The 24,026-nt window shown below is 49.0% G+C and overlaps 2 protein-coding genes across 7 annotated transcripts in view; both read right to left on the bottom strand.

Annotated features, from left to right (window-relative positions):
* Positions 1-1,038: 1,038 nt before the first annotated feature.
* Positions 1,039-12,684, bottom strand: LOC107079265 (protein DBF4 homolog A). The gene is made up of 12 exons (XM_015362094.2): positions 12,491-12,684; positions 11,454-11,587; positions 10,631-10,804; positions 9,941-9,991; positions 9,206-9,278; positions 8,260-8,324; positions 7,275-7,314; positions 6,894-6,939; positions 5,040-5,171; positions 4,436-4,571; positions 3,552-3,679; positions 1,039-3,236 (listed from the first exon to the last, which is right to left on the bottom strand). Exons 2-12 carry the CDS (start codon positions 11,577-11,579, stop codon positions 1,910-1,912), a joined length of 2,298 nt encoding a protein of 765 aa, XP_015217580.2. The 5' UTR covers positions 11,580-11,587; positions 12,491-12,684; the 3' UTR covers positions 1,039-1,909.
* A 3,814-nt stretch (positions 12,685-16,498) lies between these two features.
* Positions 16,499-24,026, bottom strand: part of gjc1 (gap junction protein gamma 1) — a 37,235-nt gene continuing 29,707 nt past the window's right edge. For 5 of the 6 annotated variants that reach the window (XM_015362055.2, XM_015362059.2, XM_015362054.2 and 2 more), the window contains one exon: positions 16,499-23,684. In XM_015362055.2, the coding sequence (XP_015217541.1) occupies positions 22,275-23,636 (1,362 nt within the window). In that variant the 5' untranslated portion in view covers positions 23,637-23,684 and the 3' untranslated portion in view covers positions 16,499-22,274. The remainder of the gene's footprint in view (positions 23,685-24,026) is intronic. The other variant, XR_001480207.2, reaches the window with a different exon arrangement.

Here is a 24,026-nt window from a genome sequence, read left to right as displayed (position 1 = left end):
GAACCCAGGTCCTGACTCGCTGTGGTTTCCCAGGGTGTTTCGCAGGGTTTTCTCTGAAGCTCACCAAGGTCCGTGAAGGTGTTCCCACTGACAGCGGCTACAGGTGTATGTTGGACCAGTGCCCACAGGCCTGAGCAGCGCACCAGGGAGTCAAAGCCGAGAAGGAAACAGGACAGGAGGCAGGAAAGCGTCTGCCTCATGAAAAGGAGGTGCAGGACTCGGACCGTCACCCTCCTAGACGACAAGCCCCCGATGTCTCATCTGTTAATTAACAAGGAGCTTTGGGACCATTAAGGAGAAAGTTAATTAATTTCGCTAGGCAGTTGTTACACAGACCCGAAACCTCAAGATCCCATGAGTGAGTGCGGTCTGCAAGAGAAAAAAAGAACTCCGTTCAGCTCCAGGAGGGTCTGGCAGGAGCAGGGGCAGGGGCAGGGGCAGGAGAGCGACACTCAGATCTACACGCTGCCGCATTCCAAACGAGATCAATGTCCTACAGCCAGCCGTGGTTCCAGAGAACAGGGAACGGACTACACAGCAGATGAAACCCAGAGGATCAGTGCACTATTGATCTGGGAAGAAACTGGAAGCTTTGATGGTTTGGGCTGAAACCAAGCCCAGCAGCCACTGAGGCCAGAGCCCTGCATCCCCAGTCTGGACCTGGCCCACACTCATCTCCTTCTCCCTCACGATGAGAGACATTACACCTGTTCAGTTACCTCACTGGAGGGGATATGATAATGCCAAAACATCAAATCATGTCTCCTCCCTCTCACAGTATGAAGGGTTGCAATCATGCTGCTTATTTCATAACAGGACATATGTCTGGAGATGCAGCTTGTTAAACAGAATATGCTTACACACGTAAGTAGCCAGGAGCCAAGAGCAAGGAGGACTAACTGAACGAAGATGTCATTTAAACTGCAGCAAGCTCCTGCAACAGGCTTCCAGATGAAACGGCCAGTCAGCTCTGGTGGGCTCGTCGAAGCAGATTTCACTGGACACAGCTGTCCACTTCGGAGACACTCGACACAGCACTTTAACATAACGACAGATTTATTTTCATAAAAACCACAAAATACAATTAAATTACCTGAAATACAAAACACTTTAGTTTTAAAAGTCTTCAGTACATAAAAAAAAGCTAGAGCTGTTCCAACGATGTGTATACACCAACACACATCACCACACCGCTGTTCCCTGGTGCGGCCAATACTAATCCAGTGCAAAACTGAGGACTTCCTCAGCTGGCAATTCAGCCAATATCAAGAGAATACAAAGGCAGCACACTAATGCTAGTCTGAAACTGTTTAGGAGTGAAACCATTTCTCCAGCTTTCTGCAGAAGGTACTGCCTGGGGAACTGTGTAGCCACCCTTCACATCAAGGTTTCATCCCTCCTAAACACAGGTGTCTGGGGCAAGAGCAGCAGAGTCAAGATCTTGAGGAATTTAATTCTGGTTTTGCAACCAGCACGCCCACACCTACCTGCTAGGCAGAGGGAGCTTATGTGACCGAAAACCCACAGCAGGACTCAAGAGAGCACCCTTCCCGCTGGGCAACAGGATAAATAAAGACTTCCTCTCCCTGAGACAAGAGCAAGAATCTTGCATTTACAAGTGGTGAATAAGAAAGAGTCTAGAACAATATGAAATTCTGAAAAAATACCATAAATCTCAATTATCTAAATAAGTTGTTAACAGTTCAGTATTTGGCATTATGATGTCAACAGAAGCTGGTTGGCTGCATCAGTGAGAATTCTGATTTGTATTCCCACCCCTGCAGCCTTGAGCGAACGAGCTTCTAGGAGATGAAACACCCCTCAGAGGCCCTGAGGACTGACAGAGCTGGCCAACGGGCGAGAGCAAGCTCCTGGATCACCCCTCCCGCTGCGACGCCGGGCCCGCAGGTCACACAGGCCCGGCCTCCAGCGCTCTGCAGCCCAGCGGGTCGGTCTGGCTGCCACAGCGCGCCGCGGCACTGCCGGCGCCCGCAGCCCACTCCAGCTCGGCGGACAGCAGCACAGAGCACAGCCGCGCCTCGTACCCGCTGTCCTGCACCCCGGCGCACGTCAGCCGCAGCACCTCCAGGTCTAGCGCCCCCTGTTCCCTCGCCGCTGGAGGGGCCCCCAGCTGGGAGAGCAGGCCGCAGTCCCAGTCTGACTCGGAGGAGAAGGACTGCAGGTGGGGAACGCAGGAGCCCAGCACCTGCTCTGCCCTCGAGAGACAGGACGAGGGAGGGTCTGCAGGGCACGGGGGGAGGGCAAGGGCACTGAAACCAAGAGAGGCGCACTGCTGCCGGCTCACAGTCCGAACCTCCCTTTCCTTCGGCACTGGGCCGAGGTCCTGAGAGCCTGGCTGGTAGCGAGTGGGCAGAAATGGTGAAGGACACTGTTCTTCAAGGAGCCTAGGGTGAACAGCCCCGAAACACGCAGAAATACCCTGCCCCGCGTATCCCAGGAGCGTCTGTGGGACAGCCGGATTCTGTCCCTTTTCCGTCGAGGGACTGTGGGACTGACTGCACCAAACATGACACTCACAGAGTGGAGCCCGACAGCTGGCATGGCTTTTCTCATTTAGGATGGCACCCGATGGGCTGCCGTCTTCATGAGCTGGTGCCCTGGCTGGTTCACGCTTATCCACCGCAGAAGCCGCCATATCCTGCGGCCCACTAGCTGAGGCAGGGTCTTGCTGCTGGAGCCCGGAAACGACCTCGCCGGCCGGTGTCGAGAGGCGCAGACGAGGGGATCGCTCTTCGTCGTCCACGTGATGAACGGCGGACAGGCAGTGGAAGGTGGGGTCAGATCCGTGGATCGGAGAGGTTCTCCGGATCTTCCTAGCCCTGGGGCTTGTGCTGGCTGACCTCTGGCGCTTCCAGAGGTTTCGGGGAGAAGGGATGACAGAGAGGGTTGGCTTTCCTGGCTCCGAGTGCTCCGGCTCTGCGCCGAGCCTGGAATCTCTCGCTCCCCCCTGCTGTGGCTCGTCTTCCTCCGGCGCCTCTGCCTCTCGGGGCTGCACGGCCTGCAGGCGCGGGCCGGTGGGAGTGGCCCTGCCGGCCTCGGGTGCCGGGGAAGTGGCTCCAGCGCCGCAGGCTGGCAGCAGGCTCCCCCCGGGCCCGTCCTCGGGCCAGTGCGCACCAGGCAGGGACAGCAGGGCCTCCAGGTGCCGCTCCGCCTCGCTGCTGCCCTGCGTCAGCTCGCAGGGCGGCTCCAGGCAGCCTGCCGGGGGGGAAGCCACCCTGGACAGGAAGTGATGAAAAAACACATGAGCCATTTCCTGTGGAGCCACAATATACGGCTTCCTCTATCAAACAAGAAGCAAACCGTCAGAAGACTTTGGCTACATGGATACTGCCTTACATAGTGGGGGATGGTCTAATATGGCAAAAGCCTAAATTTAATCTTAATTGACAACAATTCAGCATGCAAATACATCCATCCAATACTTGTCAAGTGTTACAGGTGGAATACGGATCTTGTATATTTTACACAGGCAATGCCATTTGCTCCTTCTACAAAGGACTTGTATCTGTGTGTGAAGAAGTCACCCTGACCTCATCAGCTGACTGTGATGGACTTGACTCTCCACAAACTCTGGAAGCATCTGCGAGATGAGCCTGTCCACCACGCTGTAGTGAGAGGAGTCCTGGGCAAACAGCCTGTGCTGCTCAGACTGGAGGTGCTGCAGAGCAAACGGGCACAGAGGGGCGTCATTCATATTTCTGCCCTTTTAAGAGGAGCTACACATCTAGAAGTGATACAGGGGACACGAGCTTTCTTGACAATTTCAAGATCTGTCACCAGAGGAAAAAATGACACCAAGGCCAAACATCACAGCTGGACACTTTTACAAATACATTTGTAATTTTTTTATAAAAAATGAATGGATAACTGATAAAACATCAAGCACAAAACACCTGCAGAGCCTGATGCAGATGCTCACACAGAAGCCTGGCGTTGACACCATGGAAATGGGAGCACTGATTATACACGAGCAGAAATTAAGACAACACTGCAATTTTAATGCACCGTCATTGGCAGCAGTGGAAACATGCTGTAATAATATAATCTACTGGAGAGCAGCCTAACAACAACACCCTGCCAGCCTCCCAGCACCTTACACTCTGAGGCATTCAGACAATCTGACATTTCAGGATATAATCTTGCCTGCTCGCTTTCCAGGAAATTACCATATAGATTACAATTGGGAAAGTTTAAAATGGCCAGCATTTGAATGAATGAATTTCTCCCCTTTGATCTTTCTTCTGTTGCTGCGGCGGCTGCCCTGGTTGTGGCGGTCGGGTCTACAGGCGGAACGGCGGGGTGTGCTTTGCTGCTGTGTGGCAGACAGGGAGGCCGAGGTGATGCCCCTCGACGCCAGCGGCCGGAGGAGGGACCGAGTGTGGCGTGCTCAGACCCCAGTGGTGTGCCGGCTCACCTCACTCAGCCCCGGGAAGGTCTGGTGGCAGCACTCGCAGAACCCCCGCTGCGGCCGGCGGGCCCCCACTGCAGGGGCCACCGCAGGGCCTGGCCTCCGCTGGCCCTCACTGCTGGTCAGGGCCCGGCTCTCATTCCTGCCACAGGGGACACAAGGGACAAGAGCTACAGTGGCCAGCCAAGCCAGTCCCTGGACAGCTTGGGAGCTGACATTCCGGGTCACCACGCTCATCTGGCTGCTGGGAGCTTAATGATCCAAACGGCTCACCGTCCATTCGAAGAACAACGGAAACTATAAGGTCTTGAGGTGAAATTTAATGAGAAACTTTAGGAACGATGCTGGTAACAATACCCCAAAGCTCCCAGTGAGCACAAGAAAAAGGCTTATTTGCCCAGAGATGGAAATCAGCTGCTGAGCCTCCCAAATGCAATGGGAAATTACACAGTTCTCCTAATTGCCACCGAGCATCAGATGTGCTGTATTTAAGCTTTGAAAGATTTGATAAGTCTTTTAACAGTTTTTACAATTAAATATGCTTACCCTATGGGACATTGTGGCACTCTGAAAACTCCAAAGCCACCAGCATGACTGCTGGGATACCTACTTGACTCTGTTCTGCTCACAGTCCTCCTCCTTCCCAGGTGGCAGTGGGGAAACAAAGGGGCTGAACCGGTCAGGTCGGGTGAAGTCCAGCTCAGGAAAGCTGACGAAATGCTGGTACAAAGGCCTGTAGCACCTAAAAACATCAAGCAGTACAGGCAGTGCCCATCACCCCACACACACCGATCACTCCAGCGGATATTCTTCCCTAATTTAATGAGGAAGAGCAGGACAATAATGTGGCACTGAACCCGATTCAGACCTGCTACACAGAGATGTGATGCCCAGCAGATCTGTGCTATAAAAGCAAACCGGTACTAGCTTAGTACATTTCTTCAGCATTTAAGCAGTCATGAGCTAAGGTTATTTTTTTACTGATAACTGTCAGGGTCGACATAATGAATGTGCTGGACACACAAAGCATTTTCACAGAGAGAACACGATGGGTCACGTGTCTGGGTCAACCTCAAGCTAAACTTTAAATGACTTGGAAATCTTTCAATGAAGCTGCTCAGAGCTGCCCTGGACAGCTACAGCCAAACAGGTCTCATAGGGAATTCAAAGTTCAAGAACTAAAGACCTAAAACAGGTGGAACAAGGACTAATAAGTCAATAAATGGCATCGGGCCTCTGTCATGTTGCTTCAGTTTTCAAGAACCTGAAATCCTGCAGGCACTCTGGCACCAGGGCTGGCAGACCGACTACAGAATAGAATTTCTCAAGGGCAGAGATGGCTTGAGTTTTATTTCTTTAGCCTTTGGCTTTTGGGCAGCATTGCAGACAGTGGAATATTGTCTTGCAGGTGCTTCATTCACTAAGGCAGCCTAACTGACTTCAAACAAAAGAGCTGGTGGGAATGGAAACCTCTTCTGGAAGGGGGCTTTCTGGAGCCAAACCCTTCTTCTCTGATGTGAGGAAGGGCCTCAGCCGTCGCCCCACAACCCCGCTGGTCTATCGTCTGGAACAGCTGCAGGGAGGCAGGGCGACGGGCACCCCCACACAGCCAGCAGCCTGCCTGGCCCCGATCCACAGCCCTTCATTAAAAAAAGATGCAATTTACAAACTGCTCTGACAGGTGGCAGGTGCGCTGCAACGGGAGCGTCGCTTTCCTCCCAGCAGGCCTCTACAGGCGGGCTCCCCCACCACGCCCGCCTCCCCATGCCCGCGTGCTGATTAAAGCTTAATACCAGCTGCTGGCCAATTTCAGGTTCTTGAGTCTGGTTACACCCAGGGGGATGGATTTCTTTCAGGAGGAGGGTCAGCTGGAGTTTACTGGAATCCTACTCCCGTCCCAGGAAGACAAACCCACAAACCTCAGACAAACACCCGGTCAACTCCTGATGAATATAAAGGCCATTTCATTCCTGATGCAACAACGCATTGTTCTGCGTAGGTTGTGCAGAAAACACCATGTAGAAACAGAATGATGATCAAAACAGCACACAGCACGTGAACTGTGACACTGTCATTCACCGACAAAAGAGCTTTGAACAGTGAAGGCTTTTGTCTTCACTGAAATGTTTCTCTAACCCTTGCAAGTGTTAAAGTTTGCGACAGCTTTTCTCCTTCTCCCTGACACACAAACCTGAGTGCAGAGAAACCACTTCACTGCGAGATCTGTTGAGTTATCCCCTTACAATTTCACACTTCTCAGTGACTGAAGGGCAGCTGCTTTGCACCTGCAGTTTTACTGACACCAGCCTGCTAAACGCGTCAGTGAGAATGAGGCTGGGAAGGTCTCTATCTGTGGGATTCCCAGGCGCTGCTGGCTGGTGACCCTCTCCAGCTAGGGGGACACTATACCCGGGCGATTGGAGACTGAGCTCCATCTGCCCTACCTCCCCCATGGACCACTCACCTGCTGGAGTCCTCGACTTTCACAAAGGGCTGCTTGAGCCTTCCAGCTGTTCCAGAAGAAAAAAATAATCAAAAACTGCCTGCAGTTTCTTCACAGTCCTGACCACGGTCTGGGTTATGGCCTGTTGGAAACCTTTCAGTATTTTGATTTTAGTTCACTGCAATAACAAAACAACTGTATATACATAAAAGACTGTAAAACCTCTAAGGACTTCCAAGTTCATAAATGCAAGTCATTGCTTTCTAAATAAACTCTCTGAAAGTAAAAAGTAGGCAGTGACAATAAAGACAAATTCCAACTTAAACATTCTGGAAAGAAAACAATCGAAATGTTCCTGTCTGGCTCACGATCAAATTCCCGGGAAGCGCTGGCGAGTCTGACCTTTGATGACACGGCCGGCAGGGCCTGGCGCCACAGTCTTCTGTAAGAGGAGAAGAAGCACCATTACAGGCTGGGCAGACCAGGGTCCCAGAACCTAACTAGCCAAACCACTAAAACAAGCTTTAATTTCAGCTGTTTATTTGCACTTCCTAAACACATAGGGAGGCTGCCCTTTCACCACTGCGTTTAAGTGACTCAGACTCTCCCATCTTCAGGGTTTGTCGGAACCTGTTGGCTCAGCTGCTATGGAACCCTGCGGTCCTGCTCTGGGCCGTCCAGACGCCGGGTCTGAAAGAATCCCTCCCCAGCAGCTGGGTACAGAGCACAGCTTGGTTTTGTGGAGGTAAAAGGAGCTCTGTACCGTCTTCATTTCTCCAGCAGAAAGCTGTGATTTTGTTCCTCCTTAGATGGATTCTTTCATCATTCAAACATCTTCGGAAAGGTCAACTTGACAAGACCCACAAAGATCAGCACAACACAGCAAATATAACCATTGTTATAGCTGAAATTGTATCTCTTTCCATCAAAATGAGAGCTTTCATTGTAACTAGATCAGGGCTGATTAAACAGTTTAAGCCATCTGTCAGTTAACAACTGGTTTCCATCACAGAGAACTGAAACGAGTCTTTCAAACAAAACGCACAAGTTGAGCGAGTCTAACGTATGATCCAGTCCAAGTATGCCTTGTTGGAAGATCACCTGCTTAAGAATGGAAAACCAGTCTCTCTAAAAAACACAAAGCTCAATTCGACGTGCTTTTTCATTCTGAAGCTAATTTTAGTTACAGAGTCAAACTAATTACCACAGTAAAAATTTAAATAATTTGTAAATGAATTCCCCATGGAAATGTACCTGGAAGGCTTGAAGGACTCCAGGTCCGATTTTATATCCTGATCTCCCTCCTAACCCAGCATCCCTCCTGACTCAAAGCTCACCCAACACCTGCCCCACAGCTCATTCACCACGCCTGGCCACCACAGCCTACCTCCGGCTTCCCCTTCCTGAACTGAAAGCTCCCCGCACGGCCCTGCTCAACGTAGGCCAAAAAGTCTGGAAACACAAAGTTAAGGCACAGACATGGAGTCTGTGTTTTAAGAGATTGCAAAAATGTTAGCAACTTTTTCAAGCAGAGCCCCAAGTTTGACATTATAGTGCGGTATTCAGTAACGTTTATGGGGAATTTCTCAAAGTACTGAGGACGATTTTAATTTTTCAATACGCTGTTTAACTGCGAACCCAACACCAGGCTACTCAGCTTGAGGTCCTTCCAATCCCCTGGAATGCAAAATTCAAACAGCAGCATTTTAATTACTTTATTGATCAGCAAATCCAATATAGCGATCAAGCTGTACGATGGGTCCAGAAGAGAGAGCTATGGAAGGGGTGTGCTACATAGCCTGGATACGCGTCGTCACTGTGAGATGGCCCTATGCTGCCACCAAGTGGGCAGTCTACATCACTGCAATAAGACCAGGGAAGAAGCAGGAAGGATCTGTCCTGTCAAATGTGGCTCTCTAGGGGTCCAGGCAGTGACAGATGCAAGTGTGTTGCTGTCTAGGACACCAGCTGACAACCAATACTGGCGAGTCCCTGAATCAGGGCTCTCCAAGATGTACACAAGCTAGTCGTGTGCTTGAGTGATTTCATTGGATCAGTCATGTTTAACTAGTACAACTGAACCAGTTTTCCGAGTCTCTGCTTAATTGTTCGTTTTAAAAATACCTTGGGAACTCTGCATTTATTTAAATCCAGACCACCCGAAGTCTAGGCCCAGATAAAGAAAGATTGAACCTATCATCTCTGAAGGACCTAAGAGTGAACATGGAATGGTAATACCCGATGTAAATGATTAAACTCCAAGGGGAAGCAGCCAAGGTCAATTTAAAGTGAGGTTCTGAAAAGAACACCAACAGAGATGTCATGAAGGATACCGTCGACGTGCAGAATCTTGATGGCCCATGAGCGGGCTTGGGCCAGCACACTGCTGCCCTCGCTGTGCTCCTCCTGCAGAGAGAGAAGCCAGTCAGCCCGTGTGTCCATCACCATGCTGGAGCCTTATTATCCAGACACTGTTGTTACTGAGTGAACAGGACAGATGCAGACATCTTTACATCTCAGTGCAATAACTTACAGAGCTGAGTTTCTACACCCCAACGGACACATACTGTCCGACGTACATTTGACACTTGTGTGGGAAGAAGGAATCACAGCGAGAGACACAGGATGATGTTAAATCACAGGCCACCAGGCTCTCAGCCCATGTTGGCACATTCCCTAAATACCTACTGAGCTGTGCAGGGTGTCAGGAAAAACCACAGATCTTCTCACAAAAGAAGAAAAAACTACAGATTTTTTTGCAGGAGTAGTTTTGATCAAGCTTTAGAATTTTATGTTATGCTATCACACTTCCTGCTAATTTCTGATGGTTTAAGTAATGCACCTGCTATTTTTGCAGAAGACGACGCAAGAGTGCTATGGGATTTCTCAACACAAACCTGACAACGTTATACTGGTTTACCCAAACTAGAGATTAAACTGTGCAGGATCACTATAATTTCTGCATGAAGGTAAAGAATGCATGGACAGGTCGTTTTGGGATCACTTTATATCACTGTAATTCCAGATACAGATGCACAGAAGTCACGTCCGTGGGCCCCTGTACTCACACTGTTCCGGATCACCTTCCCCAGTAACACCTTTCCTCGGCTGCCACAGACCTGCAAGGACAGCAACAGTCAGGCGGAGCAGACAGCCAGTCTCCCTCATGCACATCACGCCTCACACAGTGTCCCTCACAGAGGCCCTGTGAGACAGCTGCAGCACTAGGACTCAGCCCTGTGAGGGAATGGGTGTTTGCCAATGGAAGCGCACAGTTAGCACCACTAACGCGGTAGGTAATTAGGGCTCACTGCCAGTCTGTTACTTTATTCCATGTTCAGGCTTTGATGGCAGTTCCATTACATCTACTGTGCCAGTTCCTCATCGTCTGTCTAACCTTGGTTGTATTACATAAAAAACACACAGAAAGCATACAAAAAAAAGACAACTATTTAACTTCCACAGACTATTTTTACTGCTTAGAAGACGTACTGTCCTTCACGTTGTGTAAATCTCACCTCGGGTGTGAGTGGCCAAACCTGAACTCAATTTACAGTATCATTCTACACAACGACACCCTTATTGTCGCGTGGACTTCTGGGAGTGTTGAATGCTGCCTATCCCCCAGTTTCCCTGCAGGTGGGTAACAGACACTGAAACCACTTCACACGCAGCAGAACTGGCAGCTCTCCGCCGTGCAGCGCGGGCATTTGTCTCCTGCAGGGACTCTGAAGACAGTGCGAGCGGCCATGCCTTACCTCGCTGTCCACAGAGCGCTGGCTGCCCCGCGCCCGCCCCTCTCTCCTGCGTGCGGGGTTCTTGGAGCAGGCCGCTGCCGTTCCCGCTGCAGGCTGGGAGCCACAGTCCCCTCGCGCCTCCCTGCTGCCCGACAGCACGAAACTGACATCCTTACTGAGGAAGCTCTCGACTTTCTGGAACATAAGAACAGACATGAGCAGGAGCCATGAGCAGGCCTGCTTGAGGAGCCCCAGCAGAGTCGCTATGGAAACCGCTGGGCCCTCAGGGTGCCACACGACAGTGCCACAGCTCCTGTCAGAAGGCAGGATCAGCATGGGGACTCCCGAAACACGCAGAGAGGCGGGCTTTTAACCGTCGCCTTAAACTCAGACTCTCCCATCTTCAAGTTCTAATGGAACCTGTTGGTTCAGGTGAGGAGCTCAGCTGCTTTGGAGGCTGGGCCACTTCCCAGCTTACCGTCACCGCTGGGACCTGCAGAAAAACACCAGTTTAAAGTAACCTGCGAGGCCCAAGTATACCTTCCCACGTCTGACCCGCGAGTGAGGTTTCTGGATGCCCCTGTGGTTGACGAAACCACCTGTAACGAATACGGAACTAGATGGGAAAATGTGAGCTGGTTTTACATGGCCGGCAATCGACTTGGGTAGCCTCTGCTTTTTTCTCTAATATATACACAGTAACAACATTACAGTGACGCTGATGCACACGCAGCCTGTGCCCTGCGGTCAAGCCCACAGGTTCACCATGCAGGAGCTGCTGGGGGATCAGCCCCACCTCGGTGCTCTAAACGAGCCAGGCAGGGTTTACTCGACTGCGCCGTACCCCTCCCAGTCGTCCGATGGCCTCCACCAGCAGGGCGGCGTGCTTGCTCTTCAGGCCGTCCAGGTAGAAGGTCTTCCCGGCCAGGGGCTGGCTCCCAGGAGAGAGCTCCTCGTCCAGCCACTGCATCGCCAGCCCTGCAGCATCACAGACAAGCCCCTTCACTGCTGGGGACAACCAGTGCAACACACCCCCAGAGTGACGGCCAGGACCCCCGCTGCACACAGACAAGCCCCTTCACTGCAACACACCCCCAGAGTGACGGCCAGGACCCCCGCTGCACACAGACACTCAAGCGCGCCAATGAGTGATCCCGGTTGCGGCGTGTCTTCGGACTGCAGGAGGAAACCGGAGCGCCTGCATAATTATTATTAAGAGACCTTAAAGTCCAGACACCTGCAGGTCTCGACACCACCGACACTGTAACCAAGTAAAGTATTATCTATCTATCTATTAATAAAGTATTATCTATCTATCTAAACTCTCATCAATAGAAAGTAAAAATATCACAGGGCTGAAGAAAATCGGTTTTACCAACAGTCTTAATACCACTTACAGTATAATCACAACGGCCACAAAAACAGTCCTTCCGAAAGATCTAATCAGATTCAAAAACACACAAACATGGCCTCCATCTGCCAAGCCAAACAAAACAGTAACATTTTCCATTCGTTATACAAATATCCTTTTAGAAATATGAATCTCGGCACTCAGCATGAACCTCTCACCGCCCCGGGCTACTAAATAAGCGAAATGGAGCAATTAAAAATCATATCTCTCTCCAAAATAACGCCACCGCTATCCGGGCAGACGATAGCTTGCCTTTCAATTAAGAAAGCTAAGCTCATTTTCCATTTTTGAAAATTATTTCATATACCAGTGACAACACGTTCTCCAAAGTGAAAAGGCCGAAAACTCAAGTAAAAACAGCTCGTTCGTTACATACAAACACTGCCCCAGTAAACCAACGGCTGAACAGCCGAGCTCTTCGCGCAAGTGAGTTACGCCGCTGGAAATCATTTAAAACGCTTCCAACTCACCGGTTCCTTAAGGTGTCCAACTCCTTGTTTATATGTGCAGGAAAGATGCTTTGTTTCGTGATTCAGGGACTCTCCCCTCCTTGTTCCCAAGGCTTCCCAAACACTCGCTCCCCAGCCGGGAGTTTGAAAGTCCGGCCAGCGCGCCGACCAACAAAGACTCGGCCTCCGCGGCGGTACGGCGCGGCGGCGGGGACACGCCGAGCGGCGGAGGTCGCATTTCTTGCAAGAAGGGGGGCCATCGATGGAGTGGATACCAGTTGTAAGTGACACCCCCGTTGTGACACGCCTGTGGGATAATAATAATAATAATTGCTTACACTTATATAGCGCTTTTTCTGGACACTCCACTCAAAGCGCTTTACAGGTCATGGGGATCCCCTCCACCACCACCAGTGTGCAGCCCCACCTGGATGATGCGCAGCAGCCATAGTGCGCCAGAACACTCACCACACACCAGCTCTCAGTGGGGAGGAGAGCAGAGTTATGAAGCCAATTCATAGATGGGGATTATTAGGAGGCCATGATTGATAAAGGCCAATGGGGAAATTTGGCCAGGACACCAGGGTTACACCCCTACTCTTTTTGAGAAACACCCTGGGATTTTTAATGACCACAGAGAGTCAGGACCTCGGTTTTACATCTCATCCGAAGGACGGCACCTGTTTACAGTACAGTGTCCCCGTCACTATACTGGGGCATTAGGACCCACATGAGCCGCAGGGTGAGCGCCCCCTGCTGGCCCCACTAACGCCTCTTCCAGCAGCAACCTTAGTTTTTCCCAGGAGGTCTCCCATCCAGGTACTGACCAGGCTCACACCCGCTTAGCTTCAGTGGATGCCAGTTGTGAGTTGCAGGGTGATATGGGGATGAGCAGAGATCGTCTTTGGCATCCAGGGCAAAGAAGGCAGTGAACAGGCACATGCATGTAAGTCCAGAATCGCACCAGACAGACGGCTGCAAAGAATGTGTCTCAGTGGTACAGCTCATACTGTACGAGTTCTCAGACAGACCGCACACAGCAGACCCTCTGGGCACAGCCCTGGGGATGAGAAGCTGATAACAATCGGCACAATTACTTTAACTGGTCAATAGAATATCTGTGCCCCCTTCTACTAAAAAGAAGTAGATTATTTTCCTGATAATACCTTTTAGTATAAAAGAACATTTTCCTTGGACATTTGGTTTTCTCAAACAGTTCTTTCATTCAGCCTGACATTTTTCCAGATGAAAAAATTGAGAAATGTTTCTCATCGACAGTGATTTCCTAGCCAAGCCACTGTAGCGCAAAAAACCAAGGGGTTAAATAATCCATTTCAGATTTAAACATCAGAAGGAAATGATGGTTTTAGCAAGCAGCAGTGTCAAGCAGTAGGACGCGACCCACACACACACCCCGAGATGGATTCAGCTCTCTCCCCCCGGTCTGTCCCAGTCAGTGGCAGGAGGGTGACAAGGCTGTACCCGCTCTAGACACAGAGAGGCTGTAAAATTTACATTAACGTTTCAAACACACGCAGGTATAAAATAACACGGTAACATACATCTATAGTGACTTTATATAATGCAAAGCTATTTGCAATGATTTTACTAGAAATTTGTATTTTTACGCTCTGATCTCCGTTTTTAGTTTACATCTTTTTTTGATGTCGGGGAATTTGTAAGTCCAGGGACACAAAAAAGCATTAGAGTAAACCGCGCCGCCGCGCTGCAAAAATACCACTAAATCTCGTGCAACTGTAGACGAGTTTAAACATGTTCCGGAAAACAACTTCATTCACCTCTGTGTGGCTGTGAAACTGTCTTTCCCTCCAGGGGAGCTTCAATTAAGCATCCTGACAGGACTCGGTGACAGCTGGCCTGGCTCGGCTTGTTTAACTGTGCTGCGGGCGGGCAGCGGACGTGCACTCGCCTCTCTCGAATGAAATGCATGAATACACGGAGAGCTCCCATTATCGGGACGCTGAAACCCTTTTCCTTGAGATTAGACACCCTAATTGTGTCAAATGTGCTCGAAGTGCTCGAAGAGAAAAGGAGAAACTCATCCAAGCGTTTCTGTGAAAACGAAAGCGAACAGCAGTCTCGCTCTGCGCGCCGGCTCATTAGCTGTCCAGCGACCTGCGAGTGTCCCGGCGGGGTGTCCTCTGCTCCCGGCGGGGTGTCCTCTGCTCCCAGCGCCCGTCAGCCCGCAGTCCTCGCTCCCGAACAGTGCATGTACTTTTAGGCAACCAAATCCCCATTTAAATCCTAACAGATTCGACCTTAACTACATCCTTGATTTTAACATAATCGTTATTTCATGTACTAAGCAGGCTAACACTTATCAACAAAACGTACAGTACTTCGCAGATAAACGTTTAGTGTAAACCCTCTTCCGCTAGATGGAAAGATCTTAAACGGCTCGTAGATGTTGTTCTCCTCAGCTCGAAGAGAAGACACTGCGTCCCAGGGCCACTGACCACCCAGCCAGATCTGCACAGGAAAGCCTTGAGCTCTCTGCCTGTTTGCTTGAGATATCTTGTATTACTTGTATTGCTCTCTGCTTTGTGTTGTCTGATGTTATCCTGTATCCTATCCTGTTTATTACTTGGGTCGCATGTATTTAATTGTATAGTGCACATTGAGACTGACCTATGAAAAGTGCACTACAGTATAAATAAAATGTCTTATTACTCGTACAGCGCGCCCTAGTTTCCAGCGATCCAGTGAGCACACAGAGCATGTGCCTGATGGGATGCTGCTCAGGCCGACGCGGTTAAGGGTCACGCTTGTGTTTAGCTGGGCTTTTCCTTCCGCTGACTGGTTTTCCCTGCCGCCCCTCAGATCAGTTTTTGTGTCACAAAGCCCCCGGGCCTCCCGGTCTCCGTGTCTAGCCTTGTTTCTGTAGGCTGCCTTCCTACCCTTCTCAGACCTTCAAGCTCGGTGAGGTTAATATTCAATGTCAACGAATCGCACGGAGAGGCTCTGGAAGAGAGTTAGACAGATGCCGCTAACGTCCAGTGTTTTCGCCTTTAGCTAAATTAACCACACAGACCTGGTTTTATTTTTAAAGTCACCCATCTTTATAGCAGTTGTCTGCAGGAAACACTATCCAGTCAAAAACACAGGACAATGACAAAAGCTTTGGATGAAAGCCTCAGATATTTAAAAAATAATGTAATTGTACACAACATTCACTGCATTCTGTGCAACATTCTAAATGAGATCTTACCTGGGCATTATCCAATTTTAACATTTCATTAATTTAAATTATGCTGTTTTCCATCTATATAGCCAACACCAGCTGTACCTTTATACAGTATTGTTTTTTCACATTCACTAGAAGATTCAAATGATTATTCAACATAAACACCTGTCTTTGTCTTTTTATGCACCTCTTAATGAATGTCACTAGGTCTTTTCCCAGTCTTTTTGAATTTCATCCCCCAACTAGCTCAATAATCACACCAGAATCTCAATTGTTAATATAAAATAGGAGAGTAGTTCTTCATAGAAATCCCAGCGCTTCTCTAATAATGACATTAAATTCTCCTAATGATAAATTCTGTATGAAAGTTGCGAAAGTGGTGAAGAAAGCTGTGGTCTAGAATCTGAATTAGCATGAAATGTGAGAGGTGAGGAAAGAGGCGATTTCCTTATTGAAGATCAGATCACTTTATTGGCCATACTCAATTTCCTGCATTAGGACTTTGTCTTTTCACATACCCCAACTTGCTCTCCATGAGACACAGACAGGGAGAGAAGCTTGGAGTCAGAGCGCAGGGTCAGCCATTTATACAGCACCCCTGGAGCAGTTGGGGTTAAGGGCCCTGCTCAGGGGCCCAATAGGGTAGGATTCCCCTGCCGGCCGCGGGATGCAATCTGGCAACCTTCCAGCCACAGGCACAGATCCTGAGCCACACAGCCAGAGCACCACCCTATTGATACCAGATAGAATTCACTGCAACAAGGAAACCACCTTGAGCTCCGATTCAACTGGCACAGAAGGACAAATAAAGAGAGACACTTGGGAAAGATGAAATTTTTTATTTACAGTTTTTTTAGCAAAATAGTTCTGGACATGCATTAATATTTCCTTACAAAAGTAATTAAAAAATGGAAGTATTCACACAGCTGAACTCCAGCTTGCCACTTTCAAACAATTTTGCATTTACTACAAAGCAATAAAAAAAACAAGAGAAAATGTAATAATGAGGTGATAACAGCAAATGTGAACAGAATCGGAAGCAGTTCTGTAAATATAATTCATACATGGCTGTCTGATCAGCTGCACATACTTGTTCCTCCAATCAGAAGTGAAATCCTGTTTCATCATACAGTAGACTGAGGAACCTCAAGTCAATAATTAGCAAGGATGCTAATTTAAAGCAAAATAATACATTGAATAGTAGGAAACAGAGAAGACTTCATTTATAATTATGTTGCATCACATAAATGCTGCTTTCGTACTGGTAGAGTCAGAGAGGTTTTATTGGACCACTGTGTTTTTTCAATTAAGGCAGTAGCAAAGTCCCAGTACCCAGGAAAATAAATCAAAACACTAGCAGAATAAACTACTTGAATATGACAGGCTGACGGAAAGAAAAACATCATGAGTGTCTCCACACGAGAAAGAGAAGGACATTAATGACAAACCTGACTACTGTTTTCATTAAAGAGCAAGCTTAAAGAAAGACACAGGTCTCATTCTTCCTCGCTTTGCTATTTAAGACTGTGTCTGAATGTACGTTTTGCATAAATAGTTATCAAACATGAATCAGTATTGCTGTTGCTATAGGAAGTCAAGCAAGTGGTTCTTCCATGGTTTAAGGACGTGTCCTTTGCCTCCACTTGAAGGGACACTGGTCTGTACTGGATTGTTCGGGATGTGTAAGGGGGTGTGTACAGTACGTCGGAGGGCAGTAGGAGATCTGCACGCAGGAAGAAGCTCTGTAAAATGCTTTGGGTCTTCAAATGTGTCCTTGAAACAACAACGGAAAAAGGCACTTGCTCTGCCAACCTGGAAACAAAACTACACTCCCCTCCTTTTCAATGCCTCATCTTCATTTTGTCCTCCTTAAAATCCCAGCTAACCCTTAAACAGTTAAATCCCATTACTTCTTAACACATCAAGGGGTGTATTCCAGTAATCCTGCCCTGATCAATAAATCAGACTGAAGTCAGATTTGTGTACTCAACAACATGAAGAACAGACACAATTCAGGCATGGTACAGTATCTTCAAGCTGCTGAGTGGGTCTGATTTACTGGTTTGAGAGCTCTGGCATCCATTTGTTTTACAAATGGCTTGCTCTCTGGTTTTGTTTTGAACAATAGTTTTAATTATACTGTTGATAATGGAGGATTAATTAAATTTCAATCAATTTTAATTAGAAAGGTATGAATAACAACAAAACACTCCCTCCTGTTAGCACACAACTTATTGTTTCTTCTGAACTAGGAATGTAAGCTCAAAAGGATTGTGGACGACTCTTTTTCAGGTGTTTCACTTGAATTCTCAGATCTATAAGGTTTAATAAAGCTTCTCAAAATGATATGCAAACTCTTTTATCTAGAGAAATCTCAAGAGTAAATAAAACTGCCTTTTCTGTATAAAAAACAGCACACGTTTCTTTGGCACACAGTCAATACAAAGAAAAACCTTCATATTTTCAATTTCTATTCCTGCCCCTGTTCACTAGGAGTTTGAAATCCTCAAAAGGACATAGTAGCACACAACACAAGGAAATGTCTAGCTAGCCGAAACCAGTTTCCTCAGTCACCTGCTCAAAACTAATAACCCCTCCGCCCCAGAGTATTTCAGAGTATTGATCTGCTGATCAATGAAGAGCTGAAGCCCAGCCAGGGTTCTCCTGCAGGCAAGAACAGAAGGAACAGCGCTGCACTGTGAGCTATAACACTCATTCATTCCCAAAAGGAGTCCACAGGAAACCAACACAAAAAGCAGGCCTGCACTGCTAGCAGACATCAGACATCACACATCAGCTTGTCAGTAAGCACCAGGAGACACAGAACTTGGGGAAAGCCAGGAAAATGGCAAAAGCAAAATAGTTGAAATGTTTCATGTCTAAATTCTAAATTTAAATTCAGCTCAGTTTTAATTCTGCCCACTTCAGAACAGCTGACTGCCCACTGGAGGACTGTCAGATCCATATTCCTAGCTTCCTGCAGACGCTGATTTCGGATTAATTCCGTGCGGCAGACCACTGTCCTTAATCTGGAGGGGAAGAGGCCAGCTCTGACCACAGCAAAGGTGGGCACTGCAGCACCAAGCTGGCACTCTGCAGACATCTTTATTAAGGCAGTTAAAAATGACACAGGATGGCAGTGAAAACTGACAATACTGGGATAGATCCAGTCAGATATCAGAAATTTCAATGTTCACCAGCTGACCAGGGTATAACATGCAAACCCGATAGTGTCTGATCTCCTCCACTGGGCTTCACTGCCCAGCTGTGATGCCAAGCTACACCTCTCACCAGGGCAGGATCTACTGGAGACATTCCCACACCGTTCACTGCTCAGCGTGTACGTTATAGATTCTTCGCTTTTGACTTTTTACTATCAGACTAATTCACAAATCTTTAACAAGATGCCCCAAAAGAAAAACAACTTCACCAAGCTTTTTAAAAAAAACCTGTGTTCTCTGAACCCATTCAGAATACATACGAAAGCAAAACAAAAACTGTTTTATATAAATGTTTTATGCACATTATGAAAATATAGACCTAGAAGACTGAAACTGAACTCTTTTCATGTATGTACATGTAAACTTGTTTGCCATGGCTGTGGTATTCCCAACTTATATTTAAACAGACAGGTTTGCTACAAAGAAGTTCGTTTTCTTTTTTAAATACTTAAGTACAGTGTTAGGCCTAGAACCTCATTTACAATTAGAAATAACCTCTTAACGGAAGAACACTAGCAAGGTATAAATTCTTAAGTACAAATCTGGTACATTATCCAGCGGATGTGGTGCTGATGGCTTAAACTCCAAAGCTCATAAATGCGAGTATGTGCATAGAAGCCCTGCCTGCTGGAAGACTGCAGGACTGGGTGGCAGATGTCCATTTACTTTGGAAGGTTATGACTTTCACAGTAACCAGAGAGAGGAAAGAAAGGCGATAACTTAAACAGAGATGACTTCCTCTCTTGCCGGACACAGAAAAATAAATCTTTAGGTGTAATTTCTGAGGTCAAGTGGTCGGGGAACTTGTGCTGCAATGGGGAGTGCCTCTCTGCTCCTCTCCCTGATGAAGATCGCCTGAACTCTGCTCTAGCAGAAGAGAACCTTCTGCCTTTCATGCAATTTGAAACTGCAGACCAGCAATTTCACAGCATTAGAGAAGACTATCTTTCTGATGACTGCTTTGATTTACAGCAGATAACTTGTAACAATACACCATTTTTACACAGGGAACATATCCATTCCTTCTGCATGAGCAGCCACAGAGGAAGTTCTGAAATCCTTTTCCATGTTACAATGCTCCTCCCCAAGTAGAGCAATTACGTTTGTAGGCTGTTTGCACAGTTCATTTTACACCCTACTTCCAACCCAGATCACCTGGGGTCTGGCAGGCAGTGAAACAGCGAAGATGTTCCCAACAGTCCCCCCATGTTTCTTGGGCTGTGGGCTCCGGCTGAGTGACAGACTCACACATGACATGTTTACACTGGCACCACCACATCTGGCCAGCAGATGCCCCCCTACTCAAGATCAAAAAAGCACTTAAAAATGACAAAAACAAGAACCTAAAAAAACAGCCACGCTGGGGGAGAAGCAGGCGGTATGCTTCCAGAGGTGCAGTCCTTTCTTTGCAGGATGCCATCCGACTGGGATGCTGTCTCCCCCTGAAAAATCCCTGAGCACTTTCTTTTTTTCTGAGAGCAAAATGTCTACCAGGAGCTGCACTGCTAAGTCCGAAAGGAAGATCGGAGCTGGCGCTGGCGCTGGCGGGGTGTGGAATGCTGGGAGCCCATCGGGATGACTGCTGCCCAGGTACCTTCACCAGGACTGAGTGCCCGCTGGCCACCCTGTCGCACTGCTCATAGGATGGGCTCCAGCTCCCAGGAAAGGGGAATCTGGGCATCAGTGCTAACTGTCCTGAACTACGGCTAGTTTTTAACTCTTCAAAGCATCGCCACAGCCACCAAAATCAATTCAGGCACTGTTTGATAACAGGTTTTCATTAAGCAGGAGCAATCAGCCTCTGGGCAAATACCATGGTACCAGCGAGTCCTGGGCAGGTAATTTCACACGTGGCTGGTCTCAATGACGGAAGACTAGGAAGGACATGGCAGCATGCAGGGGGGAAACAGGCAAGCTGGTCACACTCCACTTTCTGAGCTGCGAGGATGAGAGGACCCCTGTGGATCCCATTAAACCTGTCGACAGCAATCCACTGTCTCTTGTGTATGGCTTTAAAGAGGAGGCTCATCTGCTCTGGAACGCCGAGCCGGGAAGCCTGTTACTGAAGAGTTCTTCACCCCGGTTCTTATGGCTGGATGATAAGGCACTTTCATGGAAATGCAGCATCTGAACCTTCCTCTTTCCAACCCCAGCTGCAAGAAAAAGCCCCAGGAAATACAGAAATAAAACTGTACTTCCTAGCACCATAAAAACCTCTTGTTTACTGGATGTCTCTACACCGAAATGACTCCTGTTTGCACACTGTTTTTAAAAATATTGATACTAGTGTTAAGTTCAGAAAAAAAAAACATACAAATAAAAAACAAGAATGGAATCAATGCCCCATATTTTCAGGAAAATCAACACAAAACAAAAAACAACCTTTTACTGCCTGTATAAGTTAGCTGATTATCACCAGTGTGCACTCTTACATGCAGTGTAATGTTTTCCAAATGCAATATGCTGGTACTTCATCATTCTGTACTGTTAGTTCTGCTTCTGTTATTTCACTGTCTCCCCATCTGGAAAACTGATGTAAAAATATAGCTAGAAGCCAGCTAAGCCAGAACTCTTAGATCCCTTTTAACTCAGAAACAGAACGTCTGTTTGTGTGAACGAAAAAAATTCTACCGAAATTCCACATCATTTAGTCATTTTTGGTATAAAAATGAAAATGGAAAGCGCAGATTATTTTTTGCCAATTATTTTTTAAATCTTGGAATGTAAATCTAAACATCATTAAAGGAGCTGATGCAGATCTCAACCAGGCACTTCGATAGAGTTTTACCCCACAAATCTTGAGAACGTCAGGGACAAAATGGCTCAGTCCGACTCTTAACGTCCAGACTCTACAATGCCATCACCTTGTTTCAGAACTACAGGGCGTTAAAGAGGGGGCTCACCATGGGGGCAGCACAACCCCTGTGGACAACACTTTGCCATCGAGTCTTGGCCACGCCATCAGCCAGCTGTGGCCAGGATTATGTGTGGCGGCACATAACTGGCAATTCCAAATGTGAAAAAAAATGGAAATAAATAACGATCAAAGCACAAACAACACGAAATGATAAAGAAGCATACTGATCCATGAAGAAGACGGTCTCAGCATGAAAAACAAGTGACCCGGTCTGCTGCCTACGCACGTGTCCCCTGAATCGGGTTCTCTCTTTCCTGATGTCCAGCTTCCACAGCACAGCCACGGTTCTCCCTGCAGGCACACGGGCAGCTTTCCTACAGGAAAAACAGGGCCTGACGTCCCTGCTGGAGGGAGAAGGGCCCATGAGGTGGATTGTGTTCTGCTCTGTGCCAGACGGAGGCCTGGTTTCCAGTCTCTGATCCACAGAGCAGGGATCCCTGGGATTGGTGTGGGCAGGGCGGGCTAGATCCAGACGGAGGGTTTCGCCTCCGCTGATTTGCTGTTGCTGTTGCTGCTGCTGCTGCTGCCCCCCCTGTCCCCTGCCCCGGTCTTTTTGGTGCTGTGCCGGGGGCCGCTCCTGGCCCTCCTGTCCCCGTGGCTGCTGGGGATGTTTGGGTGTGGGTGGGGGCCGCGGGGGCCACCGTGGTGGTGCTGGTCGCTGTAGGCCTGGAGGGCCGCCTCCAGACCCTCGTGGACCTCGTGGATCTCCTTCTGCAGGGAGCCGCGGGGCTCGGCAGTCGGGAAGTTGTCCTCGTTGCTGCCGAACTGCTGCTGCTCCTCGTGGGCAATGTTGGCTTTGTTTTGCTTGCAGGCCATCTTGGCGTTGCTGAGGTCGGTGTACTGGATCTGCTCAGGCTTCACCACAATGTTGTATCCTGGAGGGGCTGACGGGGCATTCCAGGTGAAAGGGTAGCTGCTGTACCCTCCAGGGGCCGCTTCCGTCTCTGCCACCCCTGTGCCCCCTGCCCCGACGGAGCTCATCTGGTACTCGTCCTCCTCGGGAGGGGACTGCCTGCTGCGCAGGATGTCACACATGCTGCCGAACCCCAAATGGAGCATCTCCCAGACGTTGAGGGTCAAGCAGAGACCGGTGACGCCGTACATGATGCGCAAGAAGATGGACTTCTCGGTGGGCCGTGAAACGAAGCAGTCCACTTTGTGCGGGCAGGGCTTGCTGTTGCACTGGAAGACCGGCTGAACCGCAAACCCATAGAGGAGGCACTGCCCGGCCAGGAAGCCCACCTCCAGCGCTGTGCGTGTCAGCAGCTGCAGCACGTAGATCTTCATCAGCCCGTCCTCTTTAATGCGATGCCGCCCGTCGTGCCGGGTCTTGGCCTTCCCCCGCGGCGTGGCCTCGCTGCGGCTCTCCATTTCGGGCTCCTCGTAGATCATGGGGTCCTCTTCGTGGTCGTCCTCTGCCTCCTCGATGCCACGGTGCTGCCTCCTTCCCAGGAACATCTTGCCCCGCGGCTTCCTGGAGCCAAACCCGCCGCCGCCCGCCGCCCCCTTCCCCTCCTCCAGCCGGGCAATCTTGTTGATGGCGTAGCAGAGGTACAGCAGGGAGGGCGTGGACACCACGATGATCTGGAACACCCAGAAGCGGACGTGGGACAGGGGCGCGAAGGCATCGTAGCAGACGTTCTCGCAGCCCGGCTGGCCCGTGTTGCAGACGAACTTGCTCTGCTCGTCGTAGTAGATGGACTCGCCGCCCACGGCCGTCAGCACGATGCGGAAGACGATGAGCACAGTGAGCCACAGCTTGCCCACGAAGGTGGAGTGGTTGTGGATCTCCTCCAGCAGCCGGGTCAGGAAGCTCCAGCTCATGGCGGCGGCTGCAGCGGGCCCGGGGAGGGACGCGCTCCCTCGGCGACCCTGCGGGACAGACAGCGGATGGTCACGCTTCCGCGTTAATGCGTTACGACTCATCCTCGCCGGATTCTGCTCTCCCACGCCAACGAAACATGGTCAAATGCCTTATTCTGCTCCCACAAATCAACAATCGACAGCAACCTCTTCAAGGAACGAAGCCCACACCTCACCCGTAATTATGGGCGTACTCCCCCGTGTTTATAAATAGATGATTTCACTACTATGAAAGGATTGGCAAAGAGTCACAAAGGGGATCTGAATACAGCATAAACTATGCAAGAGATTCTCAATAAATGTCTGTGTATCATCATGTACCACGTGAGGCTATCACAACAGAAAAACACA

The sequence above is a fragment of the Lepisosteus oculatus genome, chromosome 28, assembly GCF_040954835.1.
Source record: "Lepisosteus oculatus isolate fLepOcu1 chromosome 28, fLepOcu1.hap2, whole genome shotgun sequence".
NCBI lineage: Eukaryota > Metazoa > Chordata > Actinopteri > Semionotiformes > Lepisosteidae > Lepisosteus > Lepisosteus oculatus.
This window is presented reverse-complemented; position numbering and strand designations above follow the sequence as displayed.